The sequence below is a fragment of the Schistocerca gregaria genome, chromosome 5 (assembly GCF_023897955.1).
Source record: "Schistocerca gregaria isolate iqSchGreg1 chromosome 5, iqSchGreg1.2, whole genome shotgun sequence".
Lineage (NCBI taxonomy): Eukaryota > Metazoa > Arthropoda > Insecta > Orthoptera > Acrididae > Schistocerca > Schistocerca gregaria.
In genome coordinates this window covers 485,162,917-485,189,433 of record NC_064924.1, presented here as the reverse complement: position 1 = coordinate 485,189,433, position 26,517 = coordinate 485,162,917, and the positions used below count along the sequence as shown (strand labels likewise).

The 26,517-nt window shown below is 42.2% G+C and overlaps 1 protein-coding gene across 1 annotated transcript in view; it reads right to left on the bottom strand.

Annotated features, from left to right (window-relative positions):
- The window catches only part of LOC126272122 (zinc finger SWIM domain-containing protein 5-like), a 617,038-nt gene that overhangs the window by 42,101 nt on the left and 548,420 nt on the right, over positions 1-26,517 (bottom strand). The window contains exon 3 of the mRNA XM_049974722.1: positions 25,139-25,266. Within this exon, the coding sequence (XP_049830679.1) occupies positions 25,139-25,266 (128 nt within the window). The remainder of the gene's footprint in view (positions 1-25,138; positions 25,267-26,517) is intronic.

Sequence of the window (26,517 nt, the reverse complement as noted above, 5' to 3'; positions counted from 1 at the left end):
CGCAGTGTCCGGAGCAAGTATGGTGGGTCTGACACACCGGTGTCAATGTGTTCTTTTTTCCATTTCCAGGAGTGTATCTATCTATCTGTCCCCTGTCGTGTCGTCGGCAATGGCTGTTGATAACATGCTTTTGCATAGTTAAGAATTCAGTTTTTCTTCAGTGGAAATTATTATTTCTTTTCGAATACTGATTCGTAGTCAGTTGTAACGTATCTAACATATTAGGAAAGAATAAAATGTAACAGCCATTTCGATCTAATAACAAAGACCGATAACAACGCTAGACTGCAATAGACTTTTCACTATTATTTTTAAAAAAAGGACTTGTAAGGAATGTAAAAAAATCCGCAAAGACTTTAAAAATACCAGTTTAAATAGATATTGATGTACTGATGTAAAATATTGAATATGTCATTCATTGTGAGAAGTCCATCTGCTACTAAGAATTAAATTTTTGCGTTGACTGAATATTTAAACCATTTATGGAATCTGGTAGAAGACTTCATTGAAACCAATAAATATTTTTTTCAAAATTTGAAAATATGAAATATCTGATTAGACTACAATATTTTCAAAAGGTGTAAAGTACACTTTCCCAGACTCTGTTATTGCGCGGGTTAAACATGAACTACGAACTTTCACGCTCAAATAATTTGACTGGATAAGTAAGTTTGCATATTATTAACTGGGTAGAACGTACTACGGTTAAACTAGAACCGTTCATAAAGTGCTCAGTAACATACAAGTGATATTACAGAATCACACCATATATTCAGCAGGAAGCAACATCATATCTGATGATAGCTACAGCGAAAATAAAGCAACCCTTTATCAAAATTGTAGTTATCACACACATTTAAGCTCTTGTTGGATGTTATTACAGCACTGAAGTTGCAAACTGATAGCAAAATTATGAAACTCCACAATTTTTGTTTTCCTGTGTTAAAAGTGATTAAGGAGGAGGAGGAAACTATTGTTTAACGTCCCGTCGACAACGAGGCCATTAGAGACGGAGCAAAAACTCTGATTAGAGAAGGATTGGGAAGGAAATCGGCCGTGCCCTTTCAAAGGAACCATCCCGGCGTTGGCCTGAAAGGATTTAGGGAAATCACAGAAAAGCTAAATCAGCATGGCCGGAGACGGGTTTGAACCGTCGCCCTCCAGAATACGAGTCCAGTGTGCTAAACACTGCGCCACCCTGCTCAGTAGTGGTTAAGGGTACGCACAAATTAACTTCTAAGTTTGTAATACTAGCAGAATCGATTAACTTTTTTCCAATTTACTTCTTAAAAACTATCTAGGTTTTTTATTTGGCAACTGAATAAGGGACTTACACAGCATACATAATGTTAATGTACATTCAGCACCTGTCTGTGTCTTGCGTGTTCGCACGCAGACTTTAAACAAAAGTACAGTTGCATTACATAAGGTACGCGCAAAATGTTTTAGCCATTGTAGCACCCCAGATTATAGAAGAAAAGTGTGTGATATGGAGTAGCACGTCTACAGAAGTCGGCTGAGGGCAGCCCATGCTGACCACATGCTGTAGTAGTTGACCTCTTGTATAAATCTGTTCGGACAGCCAAAGATCTGGTTGGCTTCCTGATTTTCACCGCACTCACGCATATACAATTAAAAGATATGCAACTGATACTCATGTAACATGTGTTCCCTCGCTCCGTCGTAAATATTTGCTTTGGTTAGCAGCGAACTTCTTCACAGTCTCTCGTATGTACATATACTGTTTCACTGCAGATAGCAGAAAACACAGTGTCCCACAATATCCAGCTATACTGCCGCATTTTAAGCAACTTTGGGAAGAGCAATGATAATAGTGTTTTTGTCAATCTAGGTATTATAATTTAGGTAGGTACATTTTTGTTAAATCACTACTCGCCAGTGTTATCCATGTGGTTTCTGTGTTACTAGTTATTGTTTAAAACTGAAGCAATCGCTGAATAAAACTATTTTTTTAAAAAATTATTAACCTTCAAAATACACAAGGTGATCCATCAAAGTACCATGATTCTCAAGGGAAAAGTTTGGGAGCCCCTGCTTATCAAGCAATGCCTATAGCAAAATTATTCATCTTTGATCCGTTACATATGATGAAACACCATTGGCAGGCCGGCCGCTGTGACTGAGCGATTCTAGGCGCTTCAGTCAGGAACCGCGATGCTGCTACGGTCGCTGTTTCGAATCCTGCCACGGGCACGGATGTGTGTGATGTCCTTAGGTTAGTTAGGTTCAAGTAGTTCTAAGTCTAGGGGACTGATGACCTCAGATGGTAAGTCCCATAGTGCTTAGAGCCATTTGAACCGTTGGCAGTTTGACTTGATGACATACGTATCATGTACAACGGCTATTAATATTCCTGTCTTTCCAGCGCAAAAAAAATCAACCTTCAAGTTTCAAGTACTATATGATACTCTCGCGGCTTTTATTTTCTGTAAACCGTAGACTAAAAACCACATTCCAGTTTAAATGAAGTTGTTGATGTTAACTACTCGAATTACTGATAAGAAAAGGAGGTGACTGGATATGTAATAATCTCGTGGACTGAGCGTACCGAAGAATCTTCTCCTCTCCTGTCGTTAAATATTGTGCGCTGGATGCACAAAATGACAATAATCGCCATTACGGTAAAATTTACATCGCAACGATGTGCATCGCAAAGCGAACAGGCAAGTGTTGAATATATATTTATTTGTATTTAAGGTTAACAGTCCTTTACCAATCATTGCTCACAAATAGTTTCAGGGTTCTATAATAAAAAAACAGTGTTGAGATTCCTGAAGAAAGGGCAACAGGGAAGTTCCTTACGCCCGTGGAAAAGCGGCAACACAAGGCGACCAGTTTCTGCGAAGCGACGACAGATGGCATCAACGTCGCGCAATATTGTATCGATACCATCTCTTTCAAGCGCACAGAAGGTACTGTCTAGCTGCGAGCGTGACACAATACCCACAATCAACAGTTATGTCGTACGAATTAATAAACCAGTGAATTTGCATAGTCGCTTTCTTTCACGTCCTGCACTCGAGGCCGTTTGCTCCGGAAATGCGACACCGAGAACTCGGCGTGGCAACAACGCGGCGGCGCTCTATTGTTTACAGCTAGCGCCGCAGTCGTTCACCCGACGCGCGTGACGTAGCCCGGAGGCGTGCCCGGTGACGTCACGCGCCGCCAGCTGGCCGGCCAAGGACGAGTTATGTCACAGCGCCGCGCGCGCAGTCACGGCCGTAAGCGGCGGAACTGAACATAGAAAACTGTGTCGACCACACATCTATGCATTCTACCAAAACCTACCACATGATAACCGGACATTCTACGTGGTCTTAGTAAACATGATTGTTCAGATCTCTTTCCACAACTGCAAAAATATTGCCAGAAGCGAGAACCAAACGGCGTTGCAGTACGAACTGAGGAGTACTGGTGCATCACCGCCGAAACGACGCTCGAGAAACGGGGTGGGAGACAGCTACATCGTTCTCCCTAAATAGTGGCGTGACAGTGCCTCACTTTAGGATGAACACATCCGAAAGCTTCGTGCCACAAAATTTTCCTTTCTGGCAAACTGTGAGTGATATTTATGTCTTTTCATAGCTGATGGACTCAGCTAAATGCCCTGACGTTGCGTTTTACGAAATGTCTTCACTTCTTCTCGCCACATGAGACGAACTGGCAAAAGGACGCCTGCCTGGTTCATGCAGATGCGCCAAAACGAATGTACACGTCAAGAAATTTGTGACATTTTGGAATGGTTCTTCTTCTTTCCGTCTTGGTCACCTGAGGACCACTTTGAATCAGTTCATATTCTTTTCTTTTGGTTTTTATCCTTGTCCTATTTTCCTTCAATCACACACTTGGCAACTTTCTTCGCGCTTCTGTCCATGATGTTTTTGCCTTGGTTCTAGTTCTGACCTGGAAGCCCATGACAGCCTCTTTTGTATCCGGAATTACCCTGCTGTAAAGCTCTCGTTTGTTGTATTCCCATTTCTTCAGGATTGCTTTGTACCTTGGATCTCTTCTTTTTTTTTTGCAGGAAACTTCACTGCGTCAACATGTCTGTTCCATTTTGATTCTGTGTCCGAAAAACATAGTCCTTTTTCAGGCAGTGTCTCTACCTGATTATAAGTTCTTGGATTGCTTGTCTTCTGAATTGAAAGTATACTGTTATTCTATTTCCCAATGTGCTCCATGTTCTAGCCCCTTTAGTAATCCTGCACTTTCACATTTCAGACTTCATGCTTCTATATAGTTTCAGGACTTTTGTATGGTATTACTATATTTGGGAATATAAAATTACTATTTCTTATGAAAAACAAACTTAGTGACAATATTACATTGACAGATGATTTTGTCATGTGATATTTGAGCGTCAAAGGTATTGGTTATACAGAACTTCATCGAAATTAACGTCGTTTCCAATATTCTGTCTTTATCATTCTTCTTTTCTTTAAGAGAAGCTTTCTTTCTCCGAAGACGCCATTACAAGCTTTCAAGATGTAAATGTGATACTAATTTGCTCCGCAGATGTCATTGCAATCTTCCAAGATGTAATTGTGATACTCCTTTGTAAACAGTAACTTTATTATGTTTGTCTTCCTAGTAATTGTCATATTTGTGTAATAATTTCATAGACCAGCGAATTTTAAATTTAAAAAAGTTGCTAGCCCTGACAGGCCATTCAGTGCTTACCGCCGTGTCGTCCTCTACAAACCATGCGGCACGAAGTGGTATCGGGTCACCGCTCTCCCCGCCGGCTTTTCAGTCCTTATAATCAATACTTCTCACAAAAGTAGCTCCTCAGTTGATATCATAAGACGGAACGCACCCCTACCCAGTACTCTCGCCAAGGGAAAGTCCGTGGCAGTACCGGAAATTGCATCGAATCGAGGTCCTCCGCATAAGTCAAACACGCTGACCACTTAGCTACACAGCCGATTTTTATATTTAGACGTATCAATATGAACGAATAACACCTTCTGGTGATGTAACATCTAAAAATATTCTGTAAGATTTCACAGTCTGAAAACAGGTTTGATGCAGCTTTCCATGCTAGTCTCTCCTGTGCGAGCCTCTTACCTCTGCACGACTACCGCAACGTACATACATTAATTGTTGGTCTCCCTTATAATTTTTACACTCCCCCCCCCCCCTTTCCCCAACACGCCTTCGATCATTGCCAAATTTACTATTCCTCAGTCCTCAGAATGCGTCGTATCAACCGATCACTTGTTGCCACAAATTTCATTTTTCCCCAGTTCGATTCAATATCTCCTCATTTGTTATTCGATCTACCTTCCTGATCTTCAGCATTCTTCTGTAGCACCCTATCTCGAAAGCTTCTATTCTTTTTTGTCCGCACTGTTTATCGTCCACCTTTCATTTCCATACGTAGCTCCGCCCCAAACAATACAGTTAAATTTACATTAGTTGTTAACAAATTCCGCTTCTTCAGAAATGTGTCGTGCTGATGGCAGTCAACAGTTTATTTTCCCTCTGTTTCGGCCATCATTAGTTATTCTCCTGCCCAAACAGTAAAACTTATCTACTACCTTTAGTGTGCATTTTTCCAATCCAATTCCCTCACATCTCCTGATTTAAACCGACTACATTCTACCCATTCCGTTCAACTAATCCTCGAAGTCTGTTGCCGTGTCAGACAGAATTATAATGGCATCAGCAAACGTCAATATTCTTTCCACTTTTCACTTTTCCCTTCTTTGCTTGAGATTGACTTGTCATCTGAGCTCTTGATATTCACACAGATGGTTCTCATTTCGCCAAACGGGTGTTAGTTTTCCTGTAGGAAATATCTATCTTCCCCTAGTTATGCATGCTTCTACATCCTTGCATTTGTCTTCTATCATTCCTGCTTTCCCATTTTTCACTTTCTATCGATCTTAATTGTTAGACGTCTGTATTTTCTTTCACATGTTTCATTTACTGCATGTTTTTATTGTCTCCTGTAGAAATTCGGTATCTCCTGCATTATCCATGGATTTCTAATCGGCGTATCTTTTTATTTACGAATCCTCTGCTGGTTTCCCCATTTCGTCTCTCAACGCTACCCATTCGTCTCCTAATGTATTCCTTTCCCTTCTTTCCGTCCAGCCTCGCCTAATGCTCCCTCTGAAACTCTCAAAAATTTCTGAATCCTTCAATGTATCTAGGTCCAATCTTCTTAATTTCCTGCCTTTTTGCAATTCCTTCAGTTTTAAGCTGTAGTTAATAGCCATTAAATTGTAGTCAGGCTCTACATACGCCCCTGGAAACGTCGTATAGTTTAAAATATGGTTCCTAAATCTTTGTTTGAACATCATACAATATAATCATTCTGAAACCTTCCAGTGTCTCCACGTCTGTTCCAGGTACACACCCTTCTTTCATGATTCTGAAACCAAGTGTAGGCGATACTTAAACTATGCCCTGTGCAGAGTTGTTCCAAGCGGCTTCTTCTTTCGATCCTTCCCCCAGTCCATGTTTTCATACTATTTTTTGTTCTCTTCCTTTTCCTACTGCCTAATTCCGGGCGCCCATCATAATTAAATATTCATCTCCCTTACCTATCTGAACAATTTCGTTTATCTCATCATACGTTCTTTCAGTCTCTCCATCATTTGCAGAAGTAGTTGGCATATCAACTTCTATCTACTGTGGTAGGCGTTGGCTTCGAATCAATTTGGCTACGATACTGCGGTCACTATGCTGTTCTCACTAGCTGACCCGATTCCTATTTTTTGTTTATTATAAGACCTACTCCAACATTATTCTTATTTGATTTTGTGGTTTTAACTCCTTACTGACCTGACCAGAAGTGCTCTTCTTGCTGCCACCTCATTTCGCTAATCCTCACTATATCCATTTCTCTTTCTAAATTCTTTAATCTGACTACCCGATTAACGGATCTAACATTCCGCAGTCCAACCCTAAGAACTCCGGTTTGGTTTCTCCTGAAAACGACATTCTCCTCAATATTCTCCGCTCGAAGATCCGAATTGGGGAACGTTTTACCTCCGGAATATTTTAACCAAGAGGATGCCATCGTCATTAAGCTACAAGCAGAGTAGCTTGTCCGCGGGAAAAAAACCATATGTAAGTTCCCCTTGTTTTAAGATGTTTGCTGTACGAAGTCCATAATGTCTAACGTTACAACGCCATAACAATCAGTCTCACAGACTTTTGCATCTGCAAATACCGGAAAGGCTGCTGCCTCTGTTTAGGAACGACGGGTCAGTCTGATCTCTCCACAGACATCCCTCCATTGTGGTTTTATATACGGTACGGCCATCTGCATCACTGGGATACGCAGTCCATCCAGACTCGGCAAGATCCATGGAGGAGGGAATGGCCATAAAACGTATAACGAAGCATGGAGTAATTTAATTAACAACTTAAGCTGCAAAGTGATAAAAAATATTGTGTGTATAATTTATACTGTTTCAGAAACAGCGGTGGAGTGGCAAAGAAGTTTTTTTTAACGCAAACTTTTCGGACATGCATACCTTGTAGTGAAACGTTGTCACCTAAGAGTGAATACATTTCATCGCTTTTGCAAATAACACAACAAAGACGCCATACTACACAACCAAATGGCTTCTCAACTGTCGGTAAAACCAACATTAAAGCCTTTTAAGAAATATTCTGCAGCGCGCTTCAACATATCTTCAAACGTCTCACTACAAGCGCAGTAAATAGTTTTAACTGGTATAAAACACGTCAGTACACTGAAATGCGAAATAATTAACCAGCTAACTATGTGTACGCGTTCCCTTTCGTCTGTCGCCACTTCCGTTATGTACGGCTCTTTAGTCAGTGTGCCCCTTTACGAAAGTATGTTCCTGCGGATAAACATATTTCTTGCATTTGCGTAACACAAACGGAATAGTGAGAGAAGAAGAGGGATGAAGAGTACCTACATACTTTTGAACACTTTTGTTGTGAGTAAAAATTATTGAATTCCGTGCTTGTTTTGCAATGACATACAGGAATATCTCCATACCATTGAATAAGGATCTCATTTTATTTCAAACACACCTGATCAGTTCTAAAGGCAGAACATTCCTCTTCAAAGCCTTCATTTATTTTGATCTATCGATTTCAATGCGTAGCTCGTGTGACTGATATCTTTGAAACCCATTAATCGAACTTGTCAATGGCACAGTTTGGAAAGAAAAAAATATCCTCCTTAAATTCCAGTTATAGGAATTGTTCTGTTCTGTGACTATGAAATGTTAGTGGTTAGTGTTGATATACTTACAAAACAGATGATTTTTTCAAGTACTCTCCGAACTTTATGTTAAAGATGAGACCATCCAACGAGTTTCTTGTGTAGACTACTCTTCCATACCTGTTTCTTATCGATATAGATTTTATAGCTTGACTGGTACAAAAATGCTACGTAGCTGGAAACAATTTGAATTCGGTCTATCGAACAGATCACAGGCACGATGGGAATGTTTGGATGGCCTGATACAAGTTTCTAAGTTGTAAAAAGGCGAACTAAAGAATATAAACGGATGTCCCGTCGATGAGGAGGTCCTTAAGAGACGGAAAGCAAATCTCGGATATAACAAGAATAGAATGAAACCGACCTTGTCGTTTACGTTTCTGGGTTATTGTGAAACCACGGAAAACCTAAATTTGGATTGCTGGATGGATTTCAAGGCCGCTATTCCGCAAGGTGAATCCAGTGTGCTAACCATTGTGCCACTTCTGTTGTTTGTAAGAAGACTATGGGACAAAAAAGTCAGTTGAAACTACAGGCTTACTGCAATCAGCCACAAACTGTCGTATGTTTCACTACGCGTAAGATATTTCAATTTTCATCATCAAGTGAATTTATGTTAGTAACACGTGCATGTGTTGTGAACGTACAACTTTTGGACAACCTGCAGCACTGTCTCCAGTGGTCACAGACTCCTTTCCAATGACTTTTACACAAGATACGGTTTGTATACACTTGAATGTATACAAAAGTACATGTGATATACATGTCAACAGAGCCTGTTACCACTGAACAACGCTGCAAGTTACCCAAATGTTGTACACCATCACATGCAAATGTTGTTGACATAAATCCACCTGATGATGAATGTCTAAACCTATAAACGCGTAGTGGTATCAAAAACATATTGTGACCGGTTACAGTAATCTCGTAGTTTAACCTAAGGTATTCGCATTTAAAAGACAAAGAACTGTTGCGAGCGCTTATTCCTGGACCGAAAGTTCACCCTAATCCTGACGTGTCTGATGTGACCTCACTTCGTGGCGGCATTAACTGCGATGTGCGCACAGTAGTTGTTCTAAAAAATGAAGGTAATCGTACGTTTTCAGTATGTGAGTTGGGATCCCTTTGTTCGGAGCTTAACGCCTTGTAGGGCAGTACTGGCCGCATCCCACTTGCCAGCTGTGTCGTGCGGGACGCATAAGCTGGCATGTGTAGGGGCGTCCGTGGCGCGCGGGAGGGCGTGACGGAACTGGTTGCGTCAGGCTATGTGACGACGCCGAAGCCGCGGTACGGCCGTTCACCAAACATCCGCTGCGTGCAGCGGTGTCGGCCTATCACGCGAGATTCCTGCCACTGCGCTAATTATCACTAATTAATACGCGACTGGTGAAACAAATATCGCTTTTATTCAGCTACAAGCAGACGGTTCTAACCTCAAAATAACTGATTTAATATAGTACACATTCCCTGTTTATCGATTGCTTCTCACACGAGGATAAGATGGCAAGTTCTGGGCCAGGCTGTGAAATTATTTCTATTTTCTTTTAACCACTTATATGGAGGCAAACGCCTGAGTGACACACACTATCTGATCAATAGTATCCGGACATCTGTTAATGGTCATTAATACTGAACGCGTGCATTGTTCTCCTTTAGGACGGCTTCAACTCTGTTGGGGTCACTTTCAGTGAGGTGTCTGTACATCTGTGGAGCATTGGCTGCCTATTCTTTCACAAAAACCGAACCAGTGCATCATGTTGGACGCCGGAGTTTTGGGCGAAATCGACATTCTAACTCATCGCAGAGGTGTCCCATTGTGTTCAGGTCGGGACTCTGAACAAGGAGTGTCCACAATTTGCCTGGCAGATGCTTCTGTATCACAGAGTGAATTATCATGCTGATAAAAACCATCGTCGTCTCGGAACTGTTCCTCTGCTGTACACAATACCATGTGTTCACACTCTTACGCATTTAGAGTTTTCTTTAGGGCAATAAGGGGACCACAACCTAATCACGAAAGACGACCCCGTACCGTAACACCACGTCACCCTATTTCAATGTTGGCATCACACGTGATGGCAGAAAACGCTCTCCAGGTATTTGCAAAACGCATACTCTTCCCTCGAATTGCCACAGGTTCATCACTCCAAGTCACACGTTCACAGTCATGCACTGTCTACCAACGTCGAGTTTACACCATCTCAAGCAACGCTTAGCGTTGACTACGGAACATGTGGCTTACGAGGAGCTGCTGCACCATTATGCCTCATTCGTTTTAACTCCCTAAGCACTTTGGAACTCACGAGACATTCCTTTCGATGATTTCATGCTAGTTTTTACAACCACCTTCTACAATGCTTAACGTTTCCTGTCCGTCAGTACATAATGTATGCCTAATTTTGGTGTAGTTTTGCCACTTCACAACCACGTCATCAATAGTCAACTCAGGCAGCTTCAGAAGAGTTGAAATGTTTGTAATGGGTTTGTTACTCACCAGGGAAACCTCCCATCGCCCCCCTTCCCCCCTTGCCACATTTAGTGATAAAATAGCCAAGTGGATAGCCCGTCAAAATTGAACACAGATCAAGCATGACAAGAGGAAGAAGGTGCACTAAACTGTGAAAAAAGAAGCAAAATAAAAACGGTGAAGGGCCCAAGCTCAAAATGTGTAACGTCGAGCGCACTGCAAGAACCGAGGACTCGTGGTTGTGTGGTCACGGTGTTGGATGTAAAGCGGGAGATTCGTGTTCAGATCTCCCTTGTACCCCTTTTTTTTCACAAAATTGTGAACTGTCCATCTGTCATTGACTTGTCTATTCTCCTTCTGTGTTCTTGGCAATTGTCATACAATACATTAGTTACAAACAAATAAATGGGTGTGAACTATGTTACAACAAAGGAATTCAGGATTCAGAACTTCCAAAACGGAACGCAAGAGTGATAACACGTGGTACTTGTATTGAACAGATAGGAGGTACGTACGTTTCAAAGTCCTTTCCTTACACCTCGCTGTTGCAAACGGACGTTACACCGCGACGTAGATACAAATTTAAATACAGCGAACAGAGACGTCAGTGAAGGGACAGACAGTTCATAATTTTGTGAAAAAAAAAGATTTGAACTCTGATCTCCCCATTCGCAGTCAGCACCGTGACTATATAACCACGGCGCCGTCGCTACTCAAATTAGCTCGATGGAGCACATCTTGAGCTTGGACCATTCACTGTTTCTATTTTGCTTATTGTTTCACAGTTCATTGCACCTTCTTCCTGTTTTTGTGTTTGGTCGTCTACGACCGAAGTCACTGAGCTCTCCTAACATGGTAAATTCCGTATTACGTATGTGTGTCTGGATACTTTTGGTGAGATAGGATATTGAGGCTGTCTTAAGTGTCTCATAATCGTCATCGTCTTCGTCGTTATTGTTATGTCCAATCTAAAGACTAGTCAATCCTCTGCAAATCTCTTCATCTTTGCATAATGACTGCAACCTACATCCTTGGTTCTGAGGATGTGCTCTAGTACACGATCCCTTCTTTGAGTCAAGGTGTGCCATAAATTTATTTTTTTCCCCAAGTCGACTCAACACCTTCTCATTAATTGTCTGATTTATACATCTAATTTTCAGCAGCACTCGACAGCGTTAGTTAAAGGTATAGAGTTTATTTAGCCGGCCGCGGTGGCCGTGTGGTTCTAGGCGCTTCAGTCCGGAACCGCGCGACTGATACAGTCGCAGGTTCGAGTCCTGCCTCGGGCATGGATGTGTGTGATGTCCTTAGGTTAGTTAGGTTTAAGTAGTTCTAAGTTCTAGGGGACTGATGACCTCAGATATTAAGTCCCATAATGCCCAGAGCCATTTGAACAGAGTTTATTTAACGTCAGAAGTAAATTTTGGTAACGTTAGGCCATAGAAAAAGACATGTAAGGCATATAAGTAATAAAACGTGCTGCTAATTTATTTTGAAATAAAAATGTAATTAAAAATAGACACTGATGAAGGCCATTTGTCGCTGAAACTAGTGTAGACGTAATAGTGTTCGCATCAATGTCGGCCTATTAATCCCAGTTGTCCTCAGGATTGGTTAGGCATGTTTTTCAGAAAAGCCACGTGCTGTGTCCGAAGATTACGATATGCAATTTATATTCTCCGCTGACGAAGGTCCACCTGTTCGAGTTATAATATTGGTTGATATTTGTGTCTGTTTCATGTACCTAAACCAGCCGCGGTGGCCGAGCGGTTCTAGGCGCGTCAGTCCGGAACCACGCAGCTGCTGCGGACGCAGGTTCGAATCCTGCCTCGAGCACGGATGTGTGTGATGTCCTTAGGTTAGTTAGGTTTAAGTAGTTCTAAGTCTAGGGGCTTGATGACCTCACAAGTTAAGTCCCATAGTGCTTAGAGCCATTTGAACCATTTTTTTCATGTACCTAAACTGTGGCAGGGTAAATTCCCTTTCTAAACAGATACAATTAAGAATGGGCGGCAGAATGAGCCTTTTTTCTTACTTGGGAGGACCGTGGCGCCATTCGCCGTATGTTTATTTAGGGAATCAACAGAGAAACCAAACCAGGAAGGCCAAAGTGGGTTTCATTACCCAGAAATGCATTGAAGGAAGATCTGTGCGCTGCTGCTGTCACGGACCTCAAAGTGTTCCCATTGTGACGTGCAGTGCGACGTGTGTAGTGCGGGTGAGCTAGAGACGAGTCGCAGGTAGCAGCCAGATAGCTCGAAGCAAGTGTTGCGGAGCTGCAGTGTAGACAGCGGAGTGTAGACCAGAGCAGAGGAAGCGGGCCGAGCCAGAATGTCGCCACCGCAGCGCCGCCGGCGATCTGGGCGCCCGCTGAGGCCCTCAGCAGAATTACGGCTTTAATTAAATAGTAGCAGGCCGGCGCGGAGGGAGGGGGGCAGGGGAGTGCGCAAGGCATGCGGCCTTCTACCCCCACCACCTCCTACCCCCGCCATCGCCGCCACCACCAACCGCTCCTCAGCTGCTCTCCGCGTGCTTTTCGCGGCGTTTTGCATTCTCCGGCGACTGCGTAAATCGTACTGTCTGCAGTGAGCGCACGAGAGAAATGCAGCCGTGTCCGTGCAGAGGTAATGTTTCTGTTCATTCCACCGTCCTATGCTGTCACGCGGCGGAGAAGAAGGGCGCACAAATCACGACTAAAAACTCAGCTTGGCTGCTTGGATTCTTCCCGATCTCTCTTCTCTCTGCTTACGTAGCATCAGGCACCTTTTCACTCAACCAGTAGTGTTCTCTAAATACATTCTAAGGCAAAAAACAGGACGCACAACGAAGGAATTATCTGAATGGGATGGTAATAGGTGTGTGTGTACAGACAACCAGATGACTACAATTTCAAGGAAAATTGGAATTCAAGAGAAAGACCGTCACAAATTGAACAAGTCAATAACGTGTCGGTCCACTTAATGCAAGCAGTTATTCGGCTTGGCATTGACTGACAGGGTTGTTGGATGTTCTCCTGAGAGATGTGCAAAATTCTGTGCGATTGGCGCCTTAGATTGTCAAAATCCCTCTCTGGTTGCAGGGCCCTGCCCATAGTGTTTCATACGTTCTCAATTGGGGAGAGATACGGCGACATTGGTGGCCAAGGTAGGGTTGACAAGCAATGTAAACTCTCGCCGTGTTCGGACGAGCATTATCTTGCTGAAATGTAAGCCCAGGATAGTGTGCCATGAAGGCCAACAAAACGGGGCATAGAACATCAATGACGTAACGATGTGCTGTAAGGGTGCGACGGATAACAGCCAAACTGGTCATCCAGGTTCAATTCGAAGCGGGACAAGGCCGAAGACGCGTCTGGAGACGCCATCTGCCACTTACACAGATACTGTGACTGAAGAGTATTGTCCACAAAAATATTGCTGTTACATTACAAAATTACCACTTTGATAGGATGTAGGAGGTCAGCCGTAACGGGGAAGACGCATGCACCATTGCTATAGCTTCCATTACGTTTGTAGCAGGAAATTCACAATGGAATCAGGCAAGGAGGTTCCATATCAACAAAAATACTCTCAATAGCCCCAAATGAAGTTTTCATGTTCTTCAATTGGGAATAACGTAATAATGAAATGTTTTAATCTAATATACGTGAAACGCATTTGTTTTGATGATAGCATTGTACTGTTTGGGAGCATAAACTTTAATGAGAAACAGAAAAAAAACGTAATAGAACACGTCTGAAACTAGTGTTGAAAACAAAGTGCGAATCTGAAACTGTATTCAAACTCCATTGTGAAAAGAAAATACTACAAATTAACAATGAAGTCATAGAACGAATTAAGCAATTTCTGTTTTTAGGATATTTGAAGACGACGACTAGGCGATCAGCAGAAGAGATGAAACGAAAGAGTAGAAATGTCGTAGAGTGCTTCTGGTAAACAAACAGGGTTTCTAAAACATGGCTCCCGCAGAGTCTCGCCGAGAAAGTTTACAGTAAGTGCTTATGACGTGGTTTTACTTGTGGCACTGTGATATAAAATTTTAATGCGAAAACCATTCAAAAACTGAGGTTTTTTCAGAGAGCAAAGGAGAGGAACTTGTTGGCATATGCTAAGATGGACATGGCGAGAAATAAAAATCTGACTGAACAGGCTTGAGCCGAAGACGTAACTGTAATGAAAATGAAATGCAGTTGTGTGGGCAAGTAGCCATTCGAATGGATATCTGATGAACCAAGAAAGTTCTCTGTTGGATGCCAGGAGCCACCGAAAAGACCGAGGAGATGACCTAATGGAAGGTGATCAGATGACATTAGAAAACTTGCAGAACCAGCATCGGCGCGCATAAATGAAGACTGTGGTGCATGAAAAAGTCCAAAGGAGGCCTTTATCTAACAGTGGGAGTCCAAAGGATAATTATGTATTCCAACATGTGGTGCCCAAAGGATTAATATCAGATTAATTACAGATGAAATTAACAAACAACAAGAAAATTCGCACTAAAAATTAGTCTTATGTAAAAAATATTACGCCAATATCGCGTAACACCGTCTCTGGCCTGAACCACAGGGTCCAAAAGGTTTTCCGGTATCCTGCTGCTGATTACATCCCGTTGAGCAGATGTGCTCAGTCAGTCGATCGCGATCGACCGGTCAATCTCCATGGTGTTATGAGTTGATCTTTCAAAACACTTGTCCAATATCTGCTTAAATGAGCTGTTTTTTAAAAACACTAGTTTGTTGACAATAAGAGTTTCACACGGTATGCTGTAAATCTGACATCACTGTCTCCGCCTCTTTCGTCTCCATCTGATTTTGACAGCCTTTAACGAACAAGCTCCACTTCCAGTGGGCAAAACAGATCTCTGTTTTCGAGCTTCTACAAACAACCAAGTGACAGAGGTAATTATCAGTTAAATACTTTATGTTATCGCCACTTCCACGATATGAAATGCTTCTTTAGCCGTACCTGAAAAGGGAAATACTGAACGCTATTTTAGAACAGTTCACAAATACTTCGATTCCGAAGCAGCTGCTACTAGTGATTTGAGGAGGAAGAAACTTTCTAATCTTAAAAGTAAATTACAATCCCACCGGTCGTTTTTTTATGAAACCTATACAAAAGAGTATATCATCAAATACATAATTTCGTGTTTCAGCAATACTGATGAAACAAGCAATATCATTTGACGATGGCAAAGCTGTTAAGGATTGCTTTCTGGTAGCTAGTGAGTACTTGTTTTCCACGCTTAGAAACAAGTCAGAGATAATATCAGCCATCAGAGATAATATCAGCCGTCAGAGATAATATCAGCTGTCAGAGTCATGGCTCTGTCAAGATCTACTGTAACAAAAAAAGGTGGAATTAATGGCGGAAAATACAAAAGATTAACCGATTACAGATTTACAATCCTGCTTGTGTTTCTTATTGCAGTTAGACGAGTCAGTAGTTTGAACTGATTCAGTCCAAGTTATAATTTTTGTAAGTTTGACGTTCTCAGATTTCAGTGTAAAAGAATACTTGCTTACAATTTTGACCTTTGAAGATATTTCACGAGGAGAAGATTTTTGCACAGCATTCAAATCCTTCATTTCTGAATATGATTCGATAATTTAGAAACTTGCGTCTATTACTGCTGATGGAGCGCCTTGCTCGGTAGGCAAATACAAAGAATTTGTTACCTTGAGTGCAAAGGTCGAAACTTTCTTGCCTTTCTTTTTCAGTATCATTGTATAGTGCATCATCAAGTGCTTTGTGGACATATTTTATAACTGGCACGTTTTATGCATACTTTCACAAAAACTGTGAATTGATTTCGCTCATAGTCACTACAGAGAAGAAAAAACTGCGAATTCAGTTCGCTCACAGTCCGACAGAGAAGCAAGTTTAGAGTAATTGGACAGCCAATATGGAGAGCTGCTATTGCACATTGCAGTTCGATAGCTGAGTAAACGCATGATTCTAAACAGACACAGAGAACTCCTGACAGCGATAAAATCTTTTGTGTCTGAGAGAGAGGAAATTAACTGACAACTGTATGATTTGAGGTGGTGTCGGATCTGGAATTTGTAACTAGTTAAACATAGAACTTCAAGGGAAACACAATAACGTCATAAGTCTTACCTGCTCTAATAAAATGTTTCACGCAAAAACTTGACCTTTGGATGTCGCAGCCACAGAAATTAAATGTGAAATTCCTTCTGCCAATACAGTCAAAACTGTTGGATAAAAATTATCAATGGATCAAGTTGCTGGAAAGAAGTATACGGCCAATCTGACAGCACTGAGCACAGAGCTTGAAAATCGATCGATTTTCAGATTTCAAGGCAATGGGAACCTGTTATATCTTTCATAGCTCAGCGTTTACAAAAAGTGGATGTGGAAGATATATCAAGTAAAATGAGTACTCTTTTTTTTCACTTGTAGTAAGACTGAGCGTGAACGGAAATAATTCGATTTCAAAATGCCATTTCCTTCAATTCAGAATACAGTGAAGATAACTTTGGGGATTTAGAGAGTGTAAAAACCAACTCCAGTACGGCAAAAACCGAATGTTATGTTTTATTGTTTTTTAGATCAACTTATCAATGTGAGGCAATGTTTTCAACGACGAACATAGTGAAATCTAAGTGTAAAAATAATGTGACTGATTGAAGTTGGCTCTGACAAATTATTCACCAGATTGTAATAAATTTGCCATTGATATGCAAAGCCAAATATCTCACCACACATTTTTCAATAGTTTTGATGGTGTATGTTTTAATTTTTTTCACATGTGTAATATTTTGAAAATTGATTAGTAGGCCTACAACTTTTGATTGAGAGAAATTACGCTACGTATTTTTTGTAGGGCAAATGGTTAGTTTTGGCTACATTATAGTTTTGCTATTAAGACTTTATGAATTTTTAAGTCAGTAGAACTCTAAATGGACTAAATTGCACGTGGAAGATCTCAAGACTAAAAAAGTTGAGCACCCGTAGAGCTATCAAATTGCGGACACGTTAAATTGATAGTTTCACCCACTGTTCTATTGAATCCAGTCATTTTCTACGGGTTAAGACTTGGTAACTGAGCAGACCAATCGAGATAAGGTAGGCTGTCTAAGTGTTCACCTGAAACTAGAAACTTACGCTTCCAGCACATTGAACACGGATATTATCATCCTGGCCGACATAAATAGTCCGGCTGGCACTGTGCACCACAGTAAAACTTAATCACATTTTGCTGTGTTTATGGTGACCGAAATAGTGCTGTGGTATGTACAAATCATGTCCATACATCAGTAAATTTTAAAATTTGTCAAAACCACCTCAGTTACAAAGCAACACCTCCGTGTGGCCGGCCAGTGTGGCCGAGCGGTTCTAGGCGCTTCAGTTTGGATCCGCGCGACCGCTACGGTCGCAGGTTCGAATCCTGCCTCGGGCATGGATGTGTGTTGTGACCGCACAACACTGATCGTGAAAAAGTAGAACGTGCGACTTTGCTCACCGAGAATGTCCACAGCGCCCAAATGAGTCGACCCAAGTCAAGGATACGAAAAACACCAAAACATCACAGAACCACCTCCGGCCAGAACTATGCCCTCCACACATGGCGGGTTAAACGTCGACGCCTTACATCATTTGAAAAGAGCATACTAGACGCCTCTAGTTAGCTACTGCCCAGTTTCTGTGTTTTTTGGACCATTGAAGAGGCGTAGCTTTATGTCCCGCTAAGAGCCATGGCCTTTGCGTGGTAACGACTTATAATGTCCAATTCAAGCCTATCCCTTTGCAATGTTCGCTCGGAATGTTCTGTCCGGTGAGTGTTCAAAGGGAAAGCTCACTCCAGCCGTTCGTCCTGTACTGCTTCCCGCTCCGAGAAGAAACATAACTCGTGTGGCCTTCGTCGTAGGTTGAAAAAACAACCACGTTACAGCCTCGCGCAAGCACGGTACCTACATGCCATTTTGCAAGAAAGATTGTCAAGGACTGTGAAGAATTGAGAACATGTTTTTGGTTCGTTGCAGGTTTTGACGACGTTCACTCGTATTCGTTGCTGGAAAACGCTGGAGTGTCGCCCGTCATTGGTTCGTCCTCGGCAGCTTTGCGGTGAAGCAATCGTAACGCGACGAGCAGAGAGTTAACGCAAGCGCTGGCAGCGACGTGCTCAAAAAAAATGCTGGTACACTGCCAGGCACTCCGTGCAGCTTTTGTGGCGGCAGCAGCAGCAGCAGCAAACGATGTCTGTTTTCCATTTCTGGCACACGTGTCGGCTGCTCGTCCTTGATGATGAGTATGTCAGCTCGGCCGCGCTGCGTATTAGGAGCATCCCAACAGCTGCGCGGGGAGTTCCACTTCCAAGTAAGTCTGCCACTACCGCGAGCGAAACTGTCCTCAACTTGAAGGAAGATCTGAACTTGACAACAACGTCTATTAGAGGCAGAGCACTGTCTCAGAGAGGCAAGGAGTCAGGGAGAAATCGGCTGGGGTCTTAGCGAACGAGGTATTCAGACCCATGCACGAAATTATTTAGGGAAGTCACGTGAAATCTAAAACATAAAGGCCAAGTGAGGATTTCGACTCCGCTTGTAACTTATCAATTCAGAGCCCGTGGAGACGGTGATTGGGAGTGAATATGTGGAAAGAGTACATTCAAGGCCTCTGAGTAAGCAAGCAATGTCTGATAAAGTGATAGAAGAAGAAACTGGAGTCGATGAGGAAGTGATGGAGGATCCGATATTACAATCAGAATTTAAAAGAGCTTTCGAAGATTTAAGATTAAATAAGGCGGAAGGGATGGATAACATTCCATTGGAATTTTTAAATTATTGAGGGAAGTGGCAGCCAGACCGCTTATGTTGGCGTATAGATCATAATTATAGTGTAGAGCATAGTGTGAAGAACGTTGAAATCAATCCATATACAAGTAGCATTACTTACAAGGCGTAAAATATCCAACACGTCTAAATGACATGTCATCCTAGGAATTTAACAACATATATGTGGTTATATATACCAATCAGCGCATTACAGGATGGTAGTACGAACCAAACATAAATAGTCCGGCTGGCACTGTGCACCACAGTAAAACCTAATCACATTTTGCTGTGTTTATGGTGACCGAAATAGTGCTGTGGCATGTACAAATCATGTCCATACATCAATAAATGTTAAAATTTGTCAAAACCACCTCAGCTACCAAGCAACACCTCCGTGTGGCCGGCCAATGTGGCCGAGCGGTTCTAGGCGCTTCAGTTTGGAACCGCGCGACCGCTACGGTCGCAGGTTCGAATCCTGCCTCGGCCATGGATGTGTGTGATGTCCTTAACTTAGTTCGGTTTAAGTAGTTCTAAGTTCTAGGGGACTGATGTTGAGTCCCATAGTGCTCAGAGCCATTTGAACCATTTTGAACCTCCGTGTGAGCTATATGATGTCTGTAGTGCCAATGGCATTACCACCAAGGGAAACACGATTATTTATTTGGCTTGGTGTTCGATGAAATCGTATACAGCACATGATCATATCAGCGTTTTACGAAGATGTCAATGTTAGTTGATGTGTCAACTGCAGTGCAAGACACAGCACTGTTTCGGTCGTCATAAACACAATACAGAGTGATAAATTGTCTCTACTGTGCAAAATGTCGGCCGCACTATTTATTTTTAGTTCGGCTCACATTACGTAATGCGAACAATGGTGTACACGATAGTTATATGTTGCAATATTTCGATGACGATCTGTCATTTAGACATGTCGAACGTGTTATGTCTGTAAGTAAGACTCTTTTGACATGTACTGATTTTCATATTCTTCACATTATGTCATGCACTATACCATCCACACATTTTGGTGACTTTTAGTTCAGCTTTGCAACTGCTAAGGGCTATAAAGTTGAAATCACGTTAGTGTGAAGTAAATAGGGATGGAAACAAACAGCCAAAGGGCGTAAATTTCCTTTAAATGTTTGATATGTTTATCAGTCGGAAGAAATGACTTGGATCCGTTGATAAAAGTTTACTTGCTAATCAATGTCGCGTAATGTGACTTGCGCGCCACACATCGCTGAGAGTGGAAGTGAGACTTCCCGCAACGCCAAGGCATCTTCGAGGACGAGACGAAGAGCGTTTCACGTGCCAGCTAGTGGAGGAACTGACAGCGTCTCAACCAGACAGCGGAAAAAGATGGTCACGTGGAGGAAACCCGTGACCAATACTGACGCACGAGAAACAGTCGCCAGAAACGATCGACCTGTACGTTTTCCAGTCGCCTTCCGATTTAGCTAAATGCTCACTGTCTCAGTCTAGTGGCTGTGTTTTCCGGTACTAATTTTTGTGTACCCTTCGGACCATCATTTCTCCATCTAGTGGCAGCATATAGTGCTGTACACGGCCTTGTCTTGGTTTCCTCTGGTGAATTACGCCCACATATAAAAACAGATACACAGCTCGAAGCAGAGCAGGAAATGAAATAAAACGTCACTCATCGAACAAAGGATGGAAAGCGGGCGATTTGATTTGGTAAGACCGTGGACAGACCGTCCAAGACCTCTGCAGCATCTTAGGAGGAACGTGTGATATAAACGTAATATATCAGGAGAACTCAATCTGAGAAGGACTGCGATGAAGTCTGTGCTACCACTACTTCGAGACGATCAGAAGCAACATCGCGTAGAAGTCTGCAGGGAACTCAGACACCTACTTCAAGAACATCCGAACTTCCTTTCAGTGGTTGTCAGTTGTTACGAAAGCTAGCTAGGACCCTGAAAGTAAGCAGCAATCATCGCACTGCAAAAGGCCTCTTCTCTTTGAGTAAAAACAGCTCGACAAATCAAGAACAGCATTAAGCCCTCGTTGATGTGGTCAGACGATCACTAAAGGGTTCTAAGACATGTGAAGGAGGACGTTAAGAGGAAACGTCCACAGTATTCCATGACTCAAAACGTACATCAATTAGGAATGTTTGATTAAAAGCAAGATGATAGTTGTTCCCCACGCTCCTTACTCGACAGAGGTAGTTCCATATGATTTGTCTGTTCCTACTCCCCAAGACAAAAATCAAGTTGAAAGAGCGAAGGTTTGCGCGGAATCCCAGTGGGTACTAAACGCTAAGCAAAAAAGACTCCCACGATGCATTCCAAAACTGGTAAGAATGTTGGAACAGGTGTTTTCACTCCCAAAGGGACTATTTAGACTTTAGAGGGTGATGGGTAGAATAAGGTCTAGTAAGACGTAACAATTTTAATGAAACTATTTCGGCACCATTTAAGTAATCATTGTCGTCGTCATCGTCAGCCAGTTCGATCACTTGGTGACGTGGCCTCTCTGAGCCGGCGTGCAACTTAGGTTCCCTGTAGGTTCTTCCATTTCTGATTATCTTGAGCTTCCCATTGCCACTTCAGTCAGGCTACGTTTTATAAGTTTCTGTCCCATCTGTCCGGTATTATTCCCGTTGCTCAGTTTTTGGTAAACTGGGCACCAGTGTAGAACTTATTTTGACCACCTGCCATCTTTTCTACGACCGACATGACCAGCCCACTGCCATTTCAAGGTGTTCACGCTTCCATTACCTTACTGATTTTTGTTGTTTGCCTGACAACTGCTTTCTTTTTGTCTTCCTTTGTGTAGTCCAATATTGAACTTTCCATTCCGCTTTAGGTTACTGTTAGTTTCCTGGCGATGAACTCATTTAATGTCTATGTCTCACGGCCATAAGTAATTACTGGCAGAATACATTTGTCGGAAACTGGTTTCTTCAGCTCGGCCGACATTTTGGACTTCAAAACTGAGGAGTGTCTTCCATAAGCTTGCCACCCTAATTTAATACGTCGGAATATTTCTGATTTTAGATCATCTTTCATATTTAGCAGTTGACCCAGATAGATATATTCTGTGACCCTCTGAAGTTGCGTACTTCCAACAGATATATTTCCCTCTTCTTTTTATCTTAGGTCACTTTTAGGGCCAACTTCATAGCAGACTGACACATGTTCGCTAACTAGTATTTTAAGTTACTCTTTACTAGTTGCAAGTAGTGTAATATCATTAGCGAACAGCAGGTTATTTAATCTCTTTAGGCAATAATACATCATATACCACACAACTTAAAAAACCGCCCACAAGAGACCCACAATGACAACGCTTTCAAACTCCGTCTAGTGTTGACAACGTTGTCCTTTGCAGTGCGCACGATCCTGACGCAGCGCTCGCCTATCATATACTTTGTCAGGCGAATAACACGATCGTATGTTGGCAACGTTAAGGGGAGGTTTACTATCTTTTGCTTCAAAAAATCGATTTTTTTTAAAAAAAATTGCATTTCTGGATCCATAAAAGTGTTTAGAATCCACACGTGAAACGGTTTTTCCGAATACGGAACGGAAATGTTTGTTATTCGCGGTTGAACAAAAAAAATGCAGCTGCCTGAAATAGGCCTTTTTCACGCACCAGTTTTTTCTTTCAGAGGACGAGTTATTGTACCGGTGCCTGGGAGGAAATACACAAAATTCAAATGACAGTTTGAACGCGTGTGTTTGGAAGTTAGCCCGCAAGAATTTGCATTCTGGTGCGAAGACTGTGGAGGTTGCAACTTTCCTGGCAGCGAGCAGCTTCAACGAAGGGTATTCAGCAATTCTGAAGACCACGAGAACGATGGACGTCACCCTGATACTCTATTCAACGCAGTTCGCCAAGCATTCGGACGACCACCGGATTGAAGCGGCCGAAAACCGCTTGTCACCGGCCGTACGAGCGGCTGTGGAGCACCGCAGGTTGGCCCAGATCGAGCAGAACGCCCTCTATGAGGAACAAGGACTAGTTAATGTGTCCGGAATAGCAGATTGAACGTAAGTTGCATAATATTGCATTTATATGTAGTCAAAACTTCAAACGCGTTTTCTCGAAATGACGTTTTTTTGTCGCCGGTTTGGTAACTTCAAATCTGCGGAACCGATTGGCATGATTCTTTGTTTCCGACGAAGCTAGCTAAATTGTCTAGGAGTTGTACCCCTTTTATTCCGATCTGTTGTTGTTGTTGTCTTCAGTCCTGAGACTGGTTTGATGCAGCTCTCCATGCTACTCTATCCTGTGCAAGCTGCTTCATCTCCCAGTACCTACTGCAACCTACATCCTTCTGAATCTGCTTAGTGTATTCATCTCTTGGTCTCCCTCTACGATTTTTACCCTCCACGCTGCCCTCTAATGCTAAATTTGTGATCCCTTGATGCCTCAAAACATGTTCTACCAACCGATCCCTTCTTCTAGTCAAGTTGTGCCACAAACTTCTCTTCTCCCCAATCCTATTCAATACCTCCTCATTACTTACGTGATCTATCCATCTAATCTTCAGCATTCTTCTGTAGCACCACATTTCGAAAGCTTCTATTCTCTTCTTGTCCAAACTAGTTATCGTCCATGTTTCACTTCCATACATGGCTAAACTCCAAACAAATACTTTCATAAACGACTTCCTGACACTTAAATCTATATTCGATGTTAACAAATTTCTCTTCTTGAGAAACGCTTTCCTTGCCATTGCCAGTCTACATTTTATATCCTCTCTACTTCGACCATCATCAGTTATTTTACTTCCTAAATAGCAAAACTCCTTACTACTTTAAGTGTCTCATATTTTTACTTGGCCTGCGAAGTCGAAAAATCGATGAAAAAAACCCTTTTTTTTAAATAGCCGCCATTTTGTTTCCTATGGTCCAAATAACTTACGCGATGTACAACTCCTAAAGAATCTTATATACTTCGCTAACGTCAACTCAATTTTGATTTCAGACGAGCTGGCTGACCTATGACATACCGCGCGTGAAGGTCTACATCGAAATTTTGTTTTCTCCCGACGGCGCTTCCGCCTTTGCTCTTAGACATTTCCGGTCGAAAAAATTCTAGTTTGTAGAGGAAATATCAATAAACATTTTGACCAAATTTGACATTGATATCTATAACAAATTCAAATGGCTCTGAGCACTATGGGACTAAACTGCTGTGGTCATCAGTCCCCTAGAACTTAGAACTACTTAAACCTAACTAACCTAAGGACATCACACACATCCATGCCCGAGGCAGGATTCGAACCTGCGACCGTAGCAAGCGCACGGTTCCGGACTGCGCGCCTAGAACCGCGAGACCACCGCGGCCGGCGATATCTATAACACATCCCGAGAAAAAAATTCCGAAAGAACATGCTTTTTTCGGGTCACAGATAGTAAACCTCCCCTTAAGGCACTACTACGCATCACAAATTATTGCAACTCTAAATATATATAGATACTCATTGTGAGTGAGATTGGATCTGTATCGGACCATTTCCAGGTGCCTGCCTTTTACGTGAGTAATTGAATTTGGCGTAGCTTGTGACAATCCGACGCGACTCTGACCTTGTTTCTGTGTCCCTGTTGTTTGGAACTGTAAGGGCGTGCAATGAACGGGACCTCAGCAGTGTGTTACTTACCGGAGATTGGGACCCTGAGTCGGACGCTCTCCGCGTTGCGGATGCGGTACAGCGAGAGCGCGACCACGTGCTGGCACCAGAAGATGTCCTTGGTGTCGCAGCTGCATGTCACCGACGTGATCTTGCACCTGCAACATCACGCACTGTCCTCAGATCGTGGCACACACTGTGCAAGACGCCAGCTAAGCCTATGTCTTACAGAGAATTTGCAGCTGATCTGCTAGTCCTACATGGTTCAGAACATGAAATACAATAGACATCATCATGGTTCATCTTAAAGCTCTAAAAGCACCAAGGTTTGCAAATTAAATGCTGGAATTTCAGGTCCGTCTGTCACACAAACAACTTTTCTAATGTATACACACTTTTCGGCGTATTTATGGCATCGTAAGTAGGTATTTTTATTTAGGTCTTATTCTGTAGAATATGTTTTCTAGGACCTTCCTAGTGTTATTATACAGCTTGGCATAGTTTAATAAGTCACGGCTGCAAAATACTAACGCGTATTCATTACAGACGAATGGAAAAACTGGTAGAAGCAGACCTCGGGGACGATCAGTCTGGATTCCGTAGAAATATGGGAATACGTGAGGCAATACTGACTCTACGACTTATTTTAGAAGCTAGATTAAGAAAAGGCATACCTACGTTTCTAGCATTTGTAAACTTAGAGAAAGATTTTGACAATGTTGACTGGAACACTCTCTTTCAAATTCTGAAGGTGGCAGGGATAAAATACAAGGAGCGAAAAATTATTTACAATTTGTACAGAAACCAGATGGCAGTTATAAGAGTCGAGGGACATGAAAGGGAAGCAGTGGATGGGAAGGGCGTGAGACAGGGTTGTAGCCTCTCTCCGATGTTGTTCAATCTGTATATTGAGCAAGCAGTAAAGGAAAAATTCGGAGTAGGTATTAAAATCCATGGAGAAGAAATAAAAATGTTGAGGTTCGCCGATGACATCGTAATTCTGTCATAGACAGCAAAGGACTTGAAAGAGCAGTTTAACGAAATGGACAGTGTCTTGAAAGGAGGATATAAGATGAACATCAACAAAAGCAAAACGAGGATCATGGAATGTAGTCGAATTAAGTCGGGTGATGGTGAGGGAATTAGATTAGGAAATGAGACACTTAAAGTAGTAAAGGAGTTTTGCTATTTGGGGAGCAAAATAACTGATGATGGTCGAAGTAGAGATGATATAAAATGTAGACTGGCAATGGGAAGGAAAGCGTTTCTGAAGAAGAGAAATTTGTTAACATCGAGTATTGATTTAAGTGTCAGGAAGTCGTTTCTGAAAGTATTTGTATGGAGTGTGGCCATGTACGGAAGTGAAACGTTGACGATTACTTTGGACAAGAAGAGAATAGAAGTTTTCG